Source organism: Phaethon lepturus, unplaced genomic scaffold (genome assembly GCF_000687285.1).
Source record: "Phaethon lepturus isolate BGI_N335 unplaced genomic scaffold, ASM68728v1 scaffold7166, whole genome shotgun sequence".
NCBI classification, from domain to species: domain Eukaryota; kingdom Metazoa; phylum Chordata; class Aves; order Phaethontiformes; family Phaethontidae; genus Phaethon; species Phaethon lepturus.
In genome coordinates, this window is record NW_010544016.1 from 8,066 (window position 1) to 25,488 (window position 17,423).

The 17,423-nt window shown below is 42.9% G+C and overlaps 1 protein-coding gene across 1 annotated transcript in view; it reads left to right on the plus strand.

Annotated features, from left to right (window-relative positions):
- Positions 1–12,149, plus strand: part of ELOVL5 (ELOVL fatty acid elongase 5) — an 18,217-nt gene extending 6,068 nt beyond the window's left edge. The window contains exons 3-7 of the mRNA XM_010288532.1: positions 3,351–3,428; positions 4,071–4,242; positions 5,771–5,895; positions 8,575–8,709; positions 10,204–12,149. Of these exons, the coding sequence (XP_010286834.1) occupies positions 3,351–3,428; positions 4,071–4,242; positions 5,771–5,895; positions 8,575–8,709; positions 10,204–10,335 (642 nt within the window). The 3' untranslated portion in view covers positions 10,336–12,149. The remainder of the gene's footprint in view (positions 1–3,350; positions 3,429–4,070; positions 4,243–5,770; positions 5,896–8,574; positions 8,710–10,203) is intronic.
- Positions 12,150–17,423: the final 5,274 nt, after the last annotated feature.

Here is a 17,423-nt window from a genome sequence, read left to right on the forward strand (position 1 = left end):
GAAGCCCTTATCTCTGTCCTGAGGTGACTATTCAAGTAACGATGACATTTCCTGTCTCTGCAGGCATTTGCCTTCTTTGATCAGACACTGTTTCTTTTCACTCTAGTCTAGCTCTGGTTTGAAGCTCGTAAACCCATCACGCCTTGACAGCGTGGTGCAGTGCTGGGTCCCTTATCTGCCCCTCTCCAGCGAGTCTCAGACTTTGGTTTTATCATGACGAAATGAAATCCTCCCCAGGAACACCTCTCCTACAGCCCAGTCAGACTGGTGCTAGTGTGCTGGTTTATTCTGGTAGCGGAGTTGACAAAAAAAGCACATGCCACAGCATTTTAAAGTATTCAGCAACGGAATTACAAAATGAAAGCAATATAAAAAAAAAAAAAATAATTTCATTGCAGGAGAAGGAAGTACAAGTTGCTTGAGCCCAAAAACACCCTCGAGCTGCAAGGTTTTCCCCCGAGCCAAGGGACTTAATGCTGACTTTGAGTACCATTTTAGTTGGCTTATGAAGGAGCTCTCCCTTTCTGTGTCGTGTGAAAGTCACGTACTCTGGTGAGACTTACTGCAGTCAGGCCTTTGTGGACAGGTTAATTTCTCGAGAGGAGACACGGCTGTGGCTGCGCATCAGCAGTGCCATTAGCGAGGCTGGGCTCCCGCCAGCCTGAAGATGAAGGACTCCTCTGGGACGGTGGGCAGGGGAAGGTGGGCTCAAGCCTGGGGTGGCTGAGGAGCCACCAGCCCCATCGCTGGGCAAGGGGAGACCTGCTGTACCGTCGCCGTAAGGAGGGGTTAGAAACTCTGGCCATCCTGGAAGCCGACCACAACAAGCGCAAGCAAGGACTTAAACGACTCTTAAAGGACTTAAAGGACTCTGGCAAGCTGTGACACCTCTGTTCGTTGCTCTCTAGGTGACACTAAGCAGCTCCCCGGTGCCTAACAGCCGTTTGGGAGTCGTTTGCGGTCAGGTCTCAGAGTGGCCCATTGGTTTTGTTTTCTGAAGCCTTCCAGCATGTGCTGGAAGTGTTGTGGGCGCAGGCAATAGCGGTGTCGGGCAGAGGAGCAGCTGGCTAACTCGGGAAAAGGATTATCTGTGTGTTGCGTTGCACCAAGCAAGGTTTGTGGGCAGCAGCAGCAGATCGTGGGCAGCGGTAGCAGCTTTTTGCCTTTTAGTTCCTCTTGGGAAGGGAGGGATTAAATTATTTTTGTAGCTCTACTATTTATATGATAAAAAGTGTTACCATTTCCTACAAATGTTGCTTTGCTTCTATCATTTAAAACCCTGTGGCCGCGAGGGTCTTACAGCTCCCAGCATGTTATCGTACGCTCTTCTGGAAACAAGGGTTTAGCAGAAGCTACCTACAGCCACACTGGTGCCTGTGCCCTTCAGAGCGGTGGGATCCATCCAGGCACCTTCGCTTGCCTCACACTTCAGGTAGTGAACCTGCGTCGCTTGCAGGGAAAGTTCTTTGGATTTCACTGTGCTTTACTTGGGGGACGTTTACGGACCGCAGCGTTAGTGATTTGGATTAACGGCAATATAAACATTGTGATTATCCCTCTATCCCTAACACTTCCTTGAACTATGAGAGCTGCATGAAAACATCTGTAAGCTCTTAACAACGTGATCGCAGCACAATGCGGCCTTCTGTCTGCAGGGTTGGCGGGCGCTCGCGAAGCCGCGGGCTTTCCCCGGCGCCCCAAGAGCGCTTTGGTGCGAGGCTTGCTCCGGGACGCAGCCGGTCCTTTCGCAGGGCACCGCTCAAACTGCCGTGCTTTGCCCGGCCGTACAGCCCGGAGAGGAGCCCTCCCGTGGCTGTGTTCCCTTTGCTGCTTGGGTAGGGAAGCTGCTTGGGTCTGCCGTTGGTGTGCGCGGCGGCCCTGCTCTCGCCGTGGCAAGGTGGTGGTGATTTATCTCTAATACATGGGGTAATTCCAGGTCTATCTGTTATGAAATAACTAGATGTCTTTTTTTTGTTGGTTTTTTTCTTTCCTTCTAAATAGTGGCCATAATTCTATCTCACAAGGTCAAAAATAATGACCGAGGCTGACTGGGTATTTTAAAAGCTAAGTTAGGGGGAAAATGAGGCGTGAAAGAAATAGCATTAGGAAAAGGTAGATCATTTAAGTGATAATCTTTATTGTACTTATTAGAATTAGCTTCCCATTCACAGTTTTGAGAAGCATTTAATCATAACAGTTATTGTAGTCCTTTAAGCAAGTGATCATTTTAAATGACTTGTGGTACAAAGAGTTTTCCACCATGGCTTCGCAAAGCTTTTTTTTTTATTCTGCCCGAGCGTAGATAAGGCCAAAAATGGATGACTTGCTTGTGCGGGATGTCTGTATCTGCCTTTAAAATGTTTTTTTGGGATACCTAACAATTCTTTTTTTTCACTTGGGAATCGTCTAAATTTGTTACTCCTCTCCTCATGTTATTCCCAAGAGGAAAAACTTCTTTACAAACAATGTCCGGTGATCTCTTCTGTTGCGATATTAAAGGGGACCTTGCTCCTGTCCTTGCACCGCTCCCTCCTCCCATCCCACCCTCCACCTGCCTCTCCATCTCACACCCATGAAAAAGTAGGACATGGACATCTGGCTTGCCTCTTGCTTCTCCGGAGGTTTCAGCCAGCCCCTCAACAATGGGCTCCCCGTCACCCTCTTGTGACTAATAGCTGGTCATTACTCTTAAAAGTAATTCTGTCTTGTTTGAAGTGTTATTTGCTAGGCCAGTAAGACAGGCAGGCAGTAGCATATCCTGCGGAGGAAGTCACTTGTACTGGGAAGGATGTAATGTACTTAGGATGAATGAATTATTTAAAAAGATCTTGAAGAATCACAACACAGTAATATATCAGCTGCTAGCTGTTAAGGACAGCAAAGCTGAAGATTTGCTCTGCTACATGGTTAAAAAAATTGTGGTCAGATCTCTGTGTATAAAATTTCTTTAAAATACAACTTTTTCTTTCCAAAAATAATCAGAAGAAAAATATACTTACTTTGGTCATTCACCTTCTCCAACAATGAGATCATCAGCCAAGAAGGAAAGACATTTCTTAAGAATCTGTCTGGAATATGCCTGTGCAAAACACACACGGTATGTGGGATAAGTGGGGATAAGATGCTACCCTCTATTTTTATTCTGGTATACTCCAATGGGAAGAATTTGTTAACTCCCCCTCTGCTATGATTCAATCACTGCTTGGAGCTTGAATTCAGCCTCATGCTACACTTGGGTGCCTGTGAGTCCCTTGACACCAGATGTCTTGGCAGAGCTGCTGTCAAGGTTTGCATGTGCCATGGGGTGCAGCCTTCTCCCCAAATGACACTTTATTCCTTGATCTTCTCAGCTGGTGACAGGAGTATGGGAAGGAGGATACAATTTCTTCTGTCAGGATACGCACAGTGGAGGAGAAGCTGATATGAAGGTAACGTAATCGAGACATACCTAATAACGTTTCAAATTGTCTACTTATGTGTAAGTGGAGAGCAGAAGAGTATCGACTATGTGGATTTTGTTCAAACGATATGCTTTTTTTACTCCTTTTACAGTACAATGGACAATGCATTGTCAAACATAATAGTTAATCTACAATGTATTCATGGTTGGTATTTTGAGGAGTGATTATCTGTAAATTTTCAAGTGTTCTCAGGTCAAAAAACAAGGACTTGGTCTTCAGACTATATCCAACCACTGTGTCTTGTTACTCCCCTTCTCTTTCTGAGATGTGGTGATGATTTCTTCTGTTCACTGTTAAAGACCTCTCCTTTACAGAGAGCACTGTGGGACCAACTCTGATTAAATATATTCCTGTTTCTCCCAGGACATCCCAGATGCACAGCAGTAGCCTCATAAAACAGTCTTTGTCATCCTGTTTTCAGCTGTAGTTATGGGTTTGTACCTAGATCTCCTATGGTATCCTGAGGCTGAAGTGCTACAGAAGATCTCAGCAGTGTCTTCAATCCAAGTAGTGCAGGACAGAATCTGGATTTTAATTACTTATATAGCAAAAGGGTTGAAAGCCCCCTGCAATGTGCAGTGCTTCTAAAACTTGTCTCCTCCTTTCTAGATCATACGTGTCCTCTGGTGGTACTATTTCTCCAAACTCATCGAATTCATGGATACCTTCTTTTTCATTCTGCGGAAAAATAATCATCAGATCACTGTTCTGCATGTCTATCACCATGCAACGATGCTGAACATTTGGTGGTTTGTTATGAACTGGGTGCCTTGTGGTCACTGTAAGTACTGGGTTCTGGTGGGGAACACTTGCTACAAGGGCCTTGTTTTGGTTTTCTTTTGGTCAAACCAGACATTTCTGGTACCTTCAGCTGCAGGATTTGTTCTGTCCTGTATTAAGCTGCTTTGCTGAATTGCAACTATTGCAACTGGCTGCCTGCAGGGCCTCTAGAAAAGGCACGCCGATGTAGTTTGCAGAATTTACATGGCAGTGTGACATTGACCAGCTACAATAGTCCAGGTCTGATACCTGTCAACCTTGTTTTCTCTTTTTTTGTGGTTGTGCAGACCCTCTAATGAAACAATACTCTTTTTCCAATTCGGGACCAGAAGCTTTTTTCAGCTGCAAGATGGCTAATGGCGACTCTTGTCCTTGTATCTGTCAAGTTCACTTGAGATGTCACTTTCCTAATTTAATGTCATTATACCAGTAGCCATAACAAATGATTTCAGTTAAAATCTGGTTCCCTGAGCGCTAATGAACTTGACCAAATACATCTTAAATGGAAGATTTCCACATCTTTCTTGTCTAAATCCTGCTAACCTCTGGCTATCTTGCTTTGATTCTTTAATTTCATTGCCGTTAGCTGGCGTCTAGTTTCCTAACTGCATTAACGTGGCTTAGTTGTGGTTCAGATGTGCAGCTTATAGATACTGGCTTTGTTGAACACTCATCCAAGAGAAACCATTTCAGATCCAGCGGATGTGAACTACCGGCAGTGCAGACCGAGAGGCTGCGTTGCTCAGGACTCTGTTTTCTGAGCCAAACAACATAGAAACTCATATTTATTTCGTGTTGTCAGCACAACAGTGAGTAACGCTGAACTTATAAAAAGCGTGCATCTGGAACCACGTTCTCCTCCAGGGAAGTCAATCCCTATTTATACAACAGTCAGAAGTGCAGATACTTGGAGTCTGTCTGGTGTTTGTGTGGTCTTGAAAATACTTTTGTGCTATTTCTAGTGATGTGTTTTTCTTCTTCCTTTCCAAGCTTTATGTTCTGCTTGGTCATCACAGTACTATGCAATTTGGTGCTTTAGCTAAAACTTTCTTTTGCCCCCCCCTTGACTAAAGGGGCTGTAAACAAGGACAAACATCTAACTTCCAGTTTCTGAAGATACCTGGTTGCTTTTGGTTATAAATGACCAAATAGGTGCCTGCCTGGAAAGAACTGAAACAAACCTAAAATTATATGGGTGAAGCTATCCATTGTTGTGCGTGTTTACGTGCCTCCTTTTTATCAGCTTCCTCAGTTCCCTTGAGAAGCCAGATGTAGATGTGAAAAAGAATAAATCAAGGAAACAAAACCAGAAGGCTGGTATAAACTGCACAGCTGCAAAGCAGCTCAGCCACTCCATTGGGTGAGCAGAAAAAAAATCATGGGAAAAAGGAATAAATCTGTTGCCTTTCTTCTAAGAAAAATCATATTTTAAATAGTAACATTTTGAACTTGTTATTTTTGTAGGTTCCATGAAACATCGTGTTCCTGGTAATGCAGTGTACTGTCTTTTTTCTTTGTCCTTTTTTTAGCTTACTTTGGTGCCACACTGAACAGCTTTATCCACGTCCTCATGTACTCCTACTACGGATTGTCCGCTGTTCCAGCAATGCGTCCTTATCTGTGGTGGAAGAAGTACATCACTCAGGGGCAGCTGGTGAGTGGCTGGCTCTTCAGTGCTTCAGCAGGCTCTTGCATTAGTGATGGGGTCCTCTTGTCTTTCCTGAGTCAGAAAATTTTGGCGGGGCTGGATGAAGGCTACTATGTTCTACATATCCTTGGTATCAGTACAGGCTGGGGGTGAAGGGATCGAGAGCAGCCCTGGTGAGAAGGACTTGGGGGTACTGGTGGGTGAAAAGCTGGACATGAGCCAGCAATGTGTGCTCACAGCCCAGGAGGACAACCATATCCTGAGCTGTATCCAAAGCAGCATGGCCAGCAGGTAGAGGGAGGGGATTCTATCCTGGGCTCCAGCCAAAGCAGCATGGCCAGCAGGTCAAGGGAGGAGATTCTGCCCCTCTGCTCTGCTCTGGTGAGACCCCACCTGGAGTCCTGCATCCAGGTCTGGAGCCTTCAGCACAGGGAAAACATGGACCTGTTGGAGCGGGTCCAGAGGAGGCCACAAAAATGCTCAGAGGGATGGAACACCTCTCCTGTGAGGACAGGCTGAGAGAATTGGGGTGGTTCAGTCTGGAGAAGAGAAGGCTCTGGGGAGACCTTATTGCAGCCTCCCAGTGCTTAAAAGGGTTTATAAGAAAGATGGGGACAGACTTTTTAGCAGGGCCTGTTGGGATAGGACAAGGGGTAATGGTTTTAAACTAAAAGAGGGCAGATTTAGACTAGATACAAGGAAGGCGTTTTTGACAATGAAGGTGGTGAGGCAGTGAAAAAGGTTTCCCAGAGACGTGGTAGATGCCCCATCCCTGGCAACATTCCACGTCAGGTTGGATGGGGCTCTAAGCAACATGATCTAGTTGAAAATGTCCCTGCTCACTGCAAGGGGGTTGAACTAGATGACCTTTAAAGGTCCCTTCCAACCCAAAGATTTTATGTTTTTATGATTCTACATCTTTAAGTGCCTAAATCACCTTGGAAATCCAGCTTCTGCACCTCCATTTGCTCTGTTTTTAGGATGATGGGGAGCTGGGGACTGACGGTGTGCACGAATCAGTACTGAGATCAGTGGATCTTTCGCCACCTCCACATGTTCTGTGGCTAGATGTATTTGGGAGTTGCAGTGTTGGGTTTTCCGGGACTCACTAGCTAGGGAGGAGGGAGAAGCTTTTCTTCCAAGCTTCCTTGAGCTAACACATTCTTCTCTGTGCTCTGGCTGATTTGAGATGACAGACCAGAAAGCAAGTACAACAGTCCACAGCGAACAAGGCCCTTCAGTCTAGTCCTGCGGCACAATGGCTTTTCTGTCTCACTTTTGCATGCAGTTGCAAATGGTTTATTAAAAACTGTTCAATATTTCTGGTCTCCTTCTGCACTTTAAATGGGCAGATTTTTTTCTCTTGTAATTCTGTGTTGGACTCCTTGCATCCATTTGTATTGTTTCCTGTGTGTGCAGTGACAAAGCCCGAATGCTATGTACTGGAGGTGAAAAGAACAACAAAGTTAAGCAATGTGGCCCATGCTGTAGTGATACTGCGCAAGAACCAGGTTTCAATGTGTATAACATGTCAGAATGCCACAAGGAAGCGTGCATAGGTCTTCTGTCTTCCCCATTTTGTAGGTGGGGAAACTGATGCCTAGAGATAGCCTTTCTTGTTATCTTTCCCCCACACAACCCCCCTTAGCACAGTCTCAGAGCTATGAATAGGTTTAATAACATTTGCTGGTGATGGTTAATAACATTTGCTACCAGCAATTCAGTGTTGATTCTCAAAATCTTTGATTTTTTTTTAGCACTCTTCCTTCCTGAAGGATGGCTAAGTGTGGTAGCAATGGGGATCATTGTTGGGGGGCAGGGGTTGCTTTGTGGTTTGGTTTGGGGTTTTTTTCCTTCCAGATTTAGGCTGGATTCTTCAGCCTGGTTGTTTGAGTGCAGCGGAGGGCAAGTGTCTTGCTTGCTTCAGTTGCTCTCCTGGCTATTGTCATAGCTGCTTTCACTTCCCTGCCTGCTCTGCATGCATAGCTGTTAGGGCAGCAAAACAGCAGAGCAGAACACAAGAAGTCATTCCCTTTTTAAATAAACATTCCCTAATCTGGTAGCCTTCATGTAAGGATGAATTTTGCCTATGGCCCGCTGCAGCACTTAAGTCCAAACTGTTTTTCCAAAAGAGATAATTGAAGATAATTAAACCCCCATCCTCCTTCCTGCCTCCCCAGCTTCCCTGCAGCCTTTACCCCCAAAATTCTTATGCTGGAGCTATATGTCAGGCAGTCCATGTCTGTGTGAGAGGATCATCTGTGCACAGACCCAGTGACTCCAGATCTTTGGCAGCTGAAGCAGTGAGATGCGCATCTACTCTGTTAGGATGGTAGAGTCAAACCCCAGTGAGCTCTCACTAGGAAGAAGGTGGTCTTTGTTCCTCAGTATATTGATAAATCAGTTCCACATAAGTTACTCTAATGGTCTAAAATGGAACAATATTAATTAAATAAAAACATTTAAACAACAGAATACCACAGCCTGAATGTCTGCTAACTCAGGTTACACTGTTAGTAAGACAGAGAAGATAAACTTGTCAATCATACAGTATTACATATTTTTGTCTTGTTTTCGTAATAACTAATGAGATTTTGGTCACTAATGGCTTTTTTCCCTCGCATTAATGTGCTTCGTTTCTCCCTTTTTTTTTTTTTTTTTTTTTTTCCTCTTCTCTCTCCCCAGACTCAGTTTGTCCTGACAATCTTCCAGACCAGCTGTGGTGTTGTTTGGCCATGTGCATTTCCTCAGGGATGGCTGTATTTCCAGATTTCTTACATGATTTCTTTGATTATCCTCTTCACAAATTTCTATATTCAGGTAAAAGTGACATTCATCAACTCTTCGTAGCATTCTGCTGGCTGTATCTCATTGGAAAGCTGTTTACAGAGAGATATGTTTGAAATATCCTTTTGCTATCTTCCAGTAACATGCATACATTCTTAAAGTACTGTGCTTGTTGGTCTGCCCTCCAGATTTGAATATTATGATGTTTTGTATCTGTAATTCAGAACTATTAGTAATTTCAGTAAGCAAAATTTGTGCTTACTGAAAAGGTGTTTCACAAATGCAATTTTAACTGCAGATAAGGGAGAGGAAGAGCTTTATATAAGAAACAGCTTTCCAGTCTGAAATAAAACAGCAGCCTGCAAAGCACCCAAAGGAGTTGTTCATTAATGCTCTCTCAGGAGGAAATGCTTGGTTTATATCCAGAGAAACTTCTCAAACTCCCAATATACAGAAATCTCATTTTGTCTCACCTTTACAGGCATTTGTTCATATTTCCATATGGAAAAGTTTTGACTTGTGTTTCTACAAAATTGATTCCATTTCTGAACAGATCCAGACTTGGTGTGTGTTGTTCCAAATAGTTCATAAATCAGGCTCAGTGCAAAGATGTACCCATCTTCAGAAAATCAAACCAACACAGGCCACTGCCCCCAAACAAGCAAACTCTGTTATGTGTTTTAAACTTCTCTTGAAAGATTTGAGACCTGATTTCAGGTCTAGTAAGACTGATTCATGGAGGCAAACTTAGCAGGCTTCCCTGTCTGATCTTTTGGTACTTCTTAAAATCAGTTCTGTGGTTCATGTCACTTGCTGCATGTGAACGTGCTAATTAAACATGATAGTATATTCCAAATATTACCTGACTTTCTTCATCAGTTTTACTCACATTTTAACTTCTAACCATTTAATTTTCTTTCACACATACATGTTTTGGGAAACATGCTCTTGTCAGGCAATTGAGCCCATTTGAGAGAGACTAATTCATGTATATTTTTTCACTGTCTATAATTTTTTTTTTTTTTTTTTTTGGTCTCCCAAGCCTCCCTGATCCTGTTTAGTTTTTGCTTCCCTTGTTGACCAGTGCAAATTCTGTTCACATTTCTTTCTCTGAACTTCCCTCACTGTTGTTGTTCACCCACTTCTTCTGGCTTGCTTTGAGATACTCACCTGCAGTGCATCAAATCTGCTTCCTCACTTGTCATTTTGAGTATATTCTTCTGCCATAGTTTGCTCATAAAATCACTTCCCTTGTTTCTAATTTGCTGTTAACACAACGCTACCAATGCCACCATCACCCAACAAGCCTTTTTCTTTTCCAGTGAACTAATTCTCTTGCTGTGATAAATGAAAGGTGTAATATAGCCTCATACACAAGAAATGGTAGATCTCGTTAGGCTCTGCCACTGGCACGAGGTCTTTAAAAATGACAGATGCAAATTTACTTTCGAGTTGCTTGAGTTAGTCTGAGGGAGCGGTTATTTATATCTATTTAAGCAAAACCATGTGTCTTTCCATATATTCTAGACTTACAACAAGAAGGCGTCCTCGAGGAGGAAAGAGTATCAGAATGGCTCCACGGCCACTGTGAACGGGTACACAAACAGCTTTTCTTCCCTTGAGAACAATGTGAAACAAAGGAAACAAAGGAAGGATTGAAGACCAAACTGAAAAACCATTTTGATAACCCCAACAACAAAATCATCTGATTGTAAGCACAATGAGAGTTGTGCACTAATACTCTAACGGCTACTGTAACTATTCCTGCCTAGAATAGTGTGATTTATGTAGGACTTAACCAGTGCAAACACCCTAGAAACTGTATACAGAACATAAAAGTAGGTTAAAGTTTAAAAATAATTCTGGGCTGCCACTGACCCCGCTATAGACTGTGGAAGGGAGTATTATCATAGTATCCGACACTGCTGTTGCCTTACTAGTCAATATGATAGGTGCTGAATTACGATTCACAATTTGAAAACACTGTAATCTAAACCTCCATTTTTTTTACTGTAGATCATGCATGTGATTGTAGAGGTAATTTGTACGATGCTGGTTTCAGTAGATAAACACACATGCCTTAAATTAAAAAGCAGGGCCCAAAGCTTATTACTGGTTTAAAAATTAGGGTATGTTTCAACTTTTCAGTTGACTGACTTTTTATTAAAAAGTCATTTAGAAGAATCCATTGATCATTTTACTGTCTGTATGTGATACACTATGTTACGTATCTCGTACACGACACAGTGAAATTGGAAATGGCACATGTAGTTTTGTATATTTGGCTTTAACTGACTAAGTAGTCACAAACCAGATGGAAAAGTTATTTTACCTTTTTAATAGATCTTATTTTTTTATTTGAAGTATGTCACTAATGTAAAATTAATTGGCGCTTATACAGTCCAGTAAGACTTAAATATTGTCTCTAAGGTTTAGAGTATATACAGGGTGGACCCATCTATTCTCTTTTTTTTTTTTTCCCCTTCCTTTTTTCTTTTTTCTTATTTCTGAGAATTGTTAAATGCTAAATAAAGAGTGGTTTTTAATATGGAAACTGGCAGAATTTCAAGTGTTATTACCATAGCCATATCCACATTTAAGGAGCTACTGTGTAAGTCTAGGACATATCCAAAAGCGTATTTAACAACGAAGACAGATACTTTCCTGATGGAATTGTCTGTATTTAAGTTGGTATTTGTACTGTTCTTCATGTAGCATATGTTCATTTTTAAAACGTGCCTAACACAAATGTGGGGTTTTTTTTCCCAAACAAGCAAAATTAAACAGTCGTAAGTCATACCTAATATTTTTTAAATGTTACTGAAATGTGTTGGCAATGTCTGTTTCTGTAACGTGAGTTGTGTATATCACCGGTAATGTTTTGGCTTGTTATCTGAGGGTTTGGTTTGAGTGCTTGTTAAAGTTAGTCCTTCTTGTAAAATCTTGCCTTGCACATATGAGGAGTTGGTTGCAAAGCCAATTATCTATCGCTGGTATTCTGGTATCTGCCATAGTGCAGTTTGGCTTATGAATAAAATATTCATTGAGCTCTGAAAAATTGACTTGTACAAGACATTCTACTGGTCATTGCTCAAGTTTAACTATTTGTTTTTTGATATTTATATAAATGCCAGTTTTAACATGTTTAATTTTTTAAAAAAATTAAATCTTTTAAAAGAATTTTGCACATCTCTTAGGGAATTAATAAGTTCTATTAGCCTTGTGGGTTTTCATTCCTTGTTTTGAGGGAGACAGTGTCTGTTATGTTTACATTATCAGAGCTTGTGTGTGTGTCTTCATTTCTAGGTACTGGTTTGCAGAGTCTTTACATAGCTCAGTACAGCAGCTATAATGTTCAAAATAGGCTGTCTAAATGTGCTAGAAATAAACCCTTGGCTCATCTGAATATACCTACATTGTTAATGTTTGACATGGTTTAATCATTAAAACACTTTTGATGATCTCTGCCTGAATTCTGGTGGGTTTGTACAGATTTAATGCTTTACCCCATCCCATGTCAGGCCAAGGAAGAACCATTGTGATGGAAGGACAGCTGCAGATATTCAGAGAAATTCAGCGCACCAGAGATCTGGTAACAAATTCCTTGCAGAAACCTTGTGCTGTTACTAAATGCTGTTCCCTTGCCTGGCTCTAGAAATAACTTGTCCATGTGATGGATTAAACCTCCTGCTGGGATTACTGACTCACTGAATGCAGAGCAGCCTGAATGCTTCCGAGGTGATGAGTGCCGGGAGCAAAGCTTAACGTGGCCGAGAGGGACTTTCTGCCTTGGATATCCTGTCTGTAAAATGGGAACAATACCTCTCTCCAGAATGGGAGCATTTTTGCAATTTCCTTATAGCTCCCCTTGCCCTTAAGTGATTGTTTCTGAGCCCTCTCCAATTTGGGCAAGTAACAGCCTTTGGATTGCCTGAATTCCCTAATCACCTGCAGTTTTCCTAACAGAGGTAACTGTGATTGGTGCTTGGGATGATAAAAGAGTCCTCCAAAAGGGCTTTTCGAATTGTAAAGGCTGGAGGGATGAAAAAAGACCAACTGCTGCCAATAGGATGGAGAGGTTTCATGTAAAATTGGCTGAGGAGAATGAAACACTTCAGTACCTATTTGCAAAGAGAGGATGACCAAGCTTGAAACTGTTATATTAAGATCTCATGCAGCTCATGAACGGACCAAATCCTTTCCCAGACTTGGGCCCTACAGCCCGAGTGATGGAAAGGGAGGTGAATACTTCTGTTCAGCTATGAAGGGGCTAGGTAAGCTCAAATGCCCAGCACATGGCTTTTCTTATGGCGACTCTGGTGTGAAGACCCTGAGAGCTGCGTCACAGACGTGCAAGCCACCCCTGGGACTGGGGTCTGCCAGGCACTGGGATTCCTGAGCTGGCAGAGGGTAGTGGAAAAGCAGAGAACAATTCTGGAAAGCCAGGAAATCTTTGTGGTTGATTGTGTATTTTACTTAATGCAAGGCAGATAGTAAGTATGCGCTGGAGCTCCCGGTAGGAATTCTACCATCAAAACTGGGGCAAAGCAACCCCCAAAGCCCCAAACCTAATGGAGAGCTGTTCTGGGGGCTGCCTCTACCTCCTCTCTTGAGGCTTAAGTCGACAGAAATGTGTGTGTGTTGTATGAGACTGGAATATATGTTGTTAAAAGGTATGCGTTATTCAAAAAAGAGATGTGTAAGCAAGCTAGACACTGAAGAAAAGTATAAATAAAATCAGAGGCCAAATTACTTTGACAGTGTGGGTTCTGCTGGAAATACCCTGGAAGAAGTGCAGGGGGTGATTAAAATATCGATAGAGAGTTTGTGTTAGAGAAACGCTGCTGGGAGTTGCATTGGTACAGAAGATACTAACTTGCGTTGTCGCTGTCATCCTCTTGCCAAGAATTACTGAACCAACAAAGGTGATTAGCTGTAATCATCAGGATGTTGCAAGAACTGGTTTAAAAAGCAAACTTGAATTCGATTTTCAACTTTCAATCCATTTAATTTAAATAGGTGGATATACAAAACAAGATCTGTATGTTTCTCGGTTTCTGTATGAGCAGGGGAAGCCAGAGTCCCCGGGGCTCCCGTGACATGGCAGTAGCAGGGGCATTATATTTTAAGTCAAAGGTGCTAAACACATCTGAAACAAAAGGGGTGAAATGAATAACAAAGGTCCAGTTAAAAATAAAAAAAGTAAGTGTGTTTTGTTTAAGTCAGCCAAGCTGGGATGTGGAGAAGGAGGAAAAAGAATTACATGTCTTGTGTTTCAAGGATATACAATGTAGATACTATATTTTCTATAGGAAGAATGTAAAAAGTAGTAGCTGGTAACTGGTAGGCTTGATGATAGTCTGATTTCAGTATGGTGAAAAGTTTCAGAAATGGGAATAATGGTTGAGTACAAGAAAGTAAACAAAAAATGGGAAAAAATGTAACACAGCTTTTCTGGAAGTGATCACACCTGACTTACCCATAATGTTGTTTGATCAAATACTGTATAGACAAAGGAAATACATCTTCCATCCATCTAGAATAGGTACTACTTTTAATGTCAGAAATTATTATCTAAACTAGAGGGTGTGGTGACCGGCAACAGGATCTATGGACAAGCAAGGGTCACACTGATGAGAAGACGGGTTGTCTCTATGCTTTCAGCCTGAATGGAGCACATTAATAATGTTTTAGTAATGACTTTGGTATAAAAGGTAAGAATATTTGCATTGATGTTTGCAGATGACAATATTAGGAAGCACTGTCAGTGCCAAGGAAGACTACGTATCCTACAGCAACAACCAGCTGACCTTGATGGCTGCAGTAAGAGAGATGGGATTAGTGTAATTCCCCCTTAGGGACCAATAACTAAATTTCAGCGATTTCTATGGGAGCTTTAGTTGGAAATGACTGCAGAGGAGAGAGACTCTTCTGTTCAACAACTTAGAGCCGCTACCATGAAAAGCGAGGAGAAAAAAAGTCTTATTTGCTAATCAGTCTGTTTTTAGTAGAAAGAGGAATGTGCTAGAGCAGGAGGGTGAGGCTGAGGCTCTGGTGGGGCTTCCTTTTGCTGCATACACAATTTTCCCGCACTGTGGTCACCTGCTCTCAAGAAAACTGCTTCTAAAAGATCAGATCAGCCATACAGAAGAGTTACTGGGGTGGTAAGAGAAATGGAGACGTCTTGCAAAATGGGAGTGTAGCAAGACCAAGGTTGAGAATTAATGTAATTGCAGCCTACATAGACATCATGACAGTAGACAGCATGAAGGAAAATGAGCTATTTTAATTGTGTTGACACAAAACAATTGGGTATAAGCTAGCCAAGTGTAAACTTAGGCTAGAAACTGGAAGAGAGCCTTTGTTAGTGGAATATGGCTCTGGAGCACTTTTCCAGTAAGAGTAGTGTTGAGGTCTGGGGGACTGCTTGAAGACGGGGCACCGGCCACCTTTAAAGTTTGTAGGGCCAGGGGGTGGGATTCCCTGGTGTCCAGCTCTGTTTTCTGTCAAAAAGCAGCTGTTGGTGCCTCTGTGAAAGTATATTTAAGAAAGGGCAAAACACTGCCCAGCAGAGAGAGAAGTAAGGACAAAAGTGTGAGCAACAACCCTGCAGACACCAAGGTGAGAGAAGAAGGAGGGGAGGAGGTGCTCCAGGCACCAGAGCAGATTCCCCTGCAGCCCATGGAGAGAACCACACCAGGGCAGACAGATACCCCCACTACAGCCCATGGAGGACGACATGGTGGAGCAAGCGGGCATGCCCTGAAGGAACTGCAGCTTGTGGAGAGCCCACGATGGAGCATGTTTATCCTGAGGGACTGCAGCCCATGGGGAGGACCCACACTGGAGCATGAGGAGGAAGGAGCAGCAGAGAGGAGCTGTTATGCACTCACCACAACCCCACACGCACACCACTTGGAGCAGGGAGGAGGTAGAGGGGTAGGGAATGAAAGAGTGAAGCTGAGTCTTGGAAGAAGAGGGTAGGGGGAAAGTGGTTTAGTTTTTGTCTTTGTTTCTCACCATTCAACTCTATTTTAATTGGTAATAAATTAAATTCTTTTTCCCCAAGTCTGTTTTGCCTGTGATGATTATTGGTGAGTGACCTCCCTGTCTTTATCTCAACCCACAAGCTTTTCATCTTATTCCCCGCTCCCTCTTCCAATGTTGTTGAGGAGGGGGAGAGAGCGGCTGGGTGGGTGCCTGGCAGCTGGCCAAGGTCACCCCACCTGGGCACTTTTTCATCTTACAAATCCAACAGTTTGGGCAGAAGGCAGCTTCCTCAATTGTAAGGAAGACCTATCAAAGGCTGCGAGGTACCATGGCACCAGAAAGCCTAGCCTAAAGGGAATCAGCCATCATGGTATAGCTCTGGTGGTCTGGGAAAGCATGCTCCCTGGAGTGAAGCAATTGCACTTTTTTTCCTCTTATTTTTTGCAAGCCTAATTCATGTTAAAGCAACACCTTTTCCAGGAATCTGGCCCATAATTCTTGGAAAGTTTTAAAGACAGTGGAGGAACATCCTGTTTGCTGAGGGAAGGTACCACAGTGGCCCCATGTGTGGAGGAAGCTCACAGTCAGCAGAAAGGTCCTAAATTTCACAGAATCACATAGAATCACAGAATCATTAAGGTTGGAAAAAACCTTCAAGATCATCAAGTCCAACCATCAACCCAACACCACCATGCCCACTAAACGATGTCCTGAAGTGCCATGTCCACACATTTTTTGAACACTTCCAGTGATAGTGACTCCACCACCTCCCTGGGCAGCCTGTTCAATGCTTGACCACCCTCTCAGTGAAGAAATTTTTCCTAATATCCAATCTAAACCTCCCCTGGCACCCCACGAGAGGAATTGCCTTATACCCTTCAGAGGCAGCTGGAGCTCTGGCTTTTCAAACAGGGATGGTCCGTCTGTGTGACAGCGGGAAATGCAAAATCATTCTGGTTGCATTTCATTTGGTAAGAGGTAAAACTTCAAGGGAACTGAATCTGTTGACATAAAAATGCAACCCTATATGAGTTGTCTCCACTTGTGCATTTGCTGCTCCTGAGCTGGTGTAATGGGGAATGCACAACCCCCATGGCACAATTGCACTATTACTGCCTTAGACTCATCTCAGTGGATTTTCACAGCGTTCCCTCTAGGATTAGCCAGCACCAGAAGTAATGCTATGTGGTGGTAAATTACCCGGTAAAAGTATTTAAAGTGAAACCAAGTGAAATTTCTTCCATGCGTACTGAAGCAAGGTATTTGTGTAGCTGATTAGACATATGGTGTCTCACCCCCTTTAGCGAGCGGGAAGCACACCTGCATGGACTCTTCTGTCTGCCACTAGAAGGCAAATGTTTACTAAATGCTACTAGTTCAATTTTACCAGCTGTTGTAGGAAACCTCAGCTCACATAGCAAAAATAGGAGTTTCTTGAAAAAAAACCCAAAAATCTGTAGCCTATGCGGTTACCTAAGCACCTTCCTTCCTTTAATATCAATAGGATCTCGGTGATTCAGGACCTTTCTAGGTCTAAGTTCCTAAAACGTTTCTCTACCTTGAGAAAGGATTGCCTCTCAAAAAAGATCTTGTGTTAATTTATCAGTTTGCTTTGCTTTCCACAGCGCTTGGGGTTGGGAGCGAGAGAGTGCAGCTCTTGGTGTGCTGAGCTATTAGGGACTTGAGACATCTTTGATGCAAATGCACTTTTGCTCAGTAGAATAGTGATGAGTTTTCCGAAAAGACCAGGAAATACC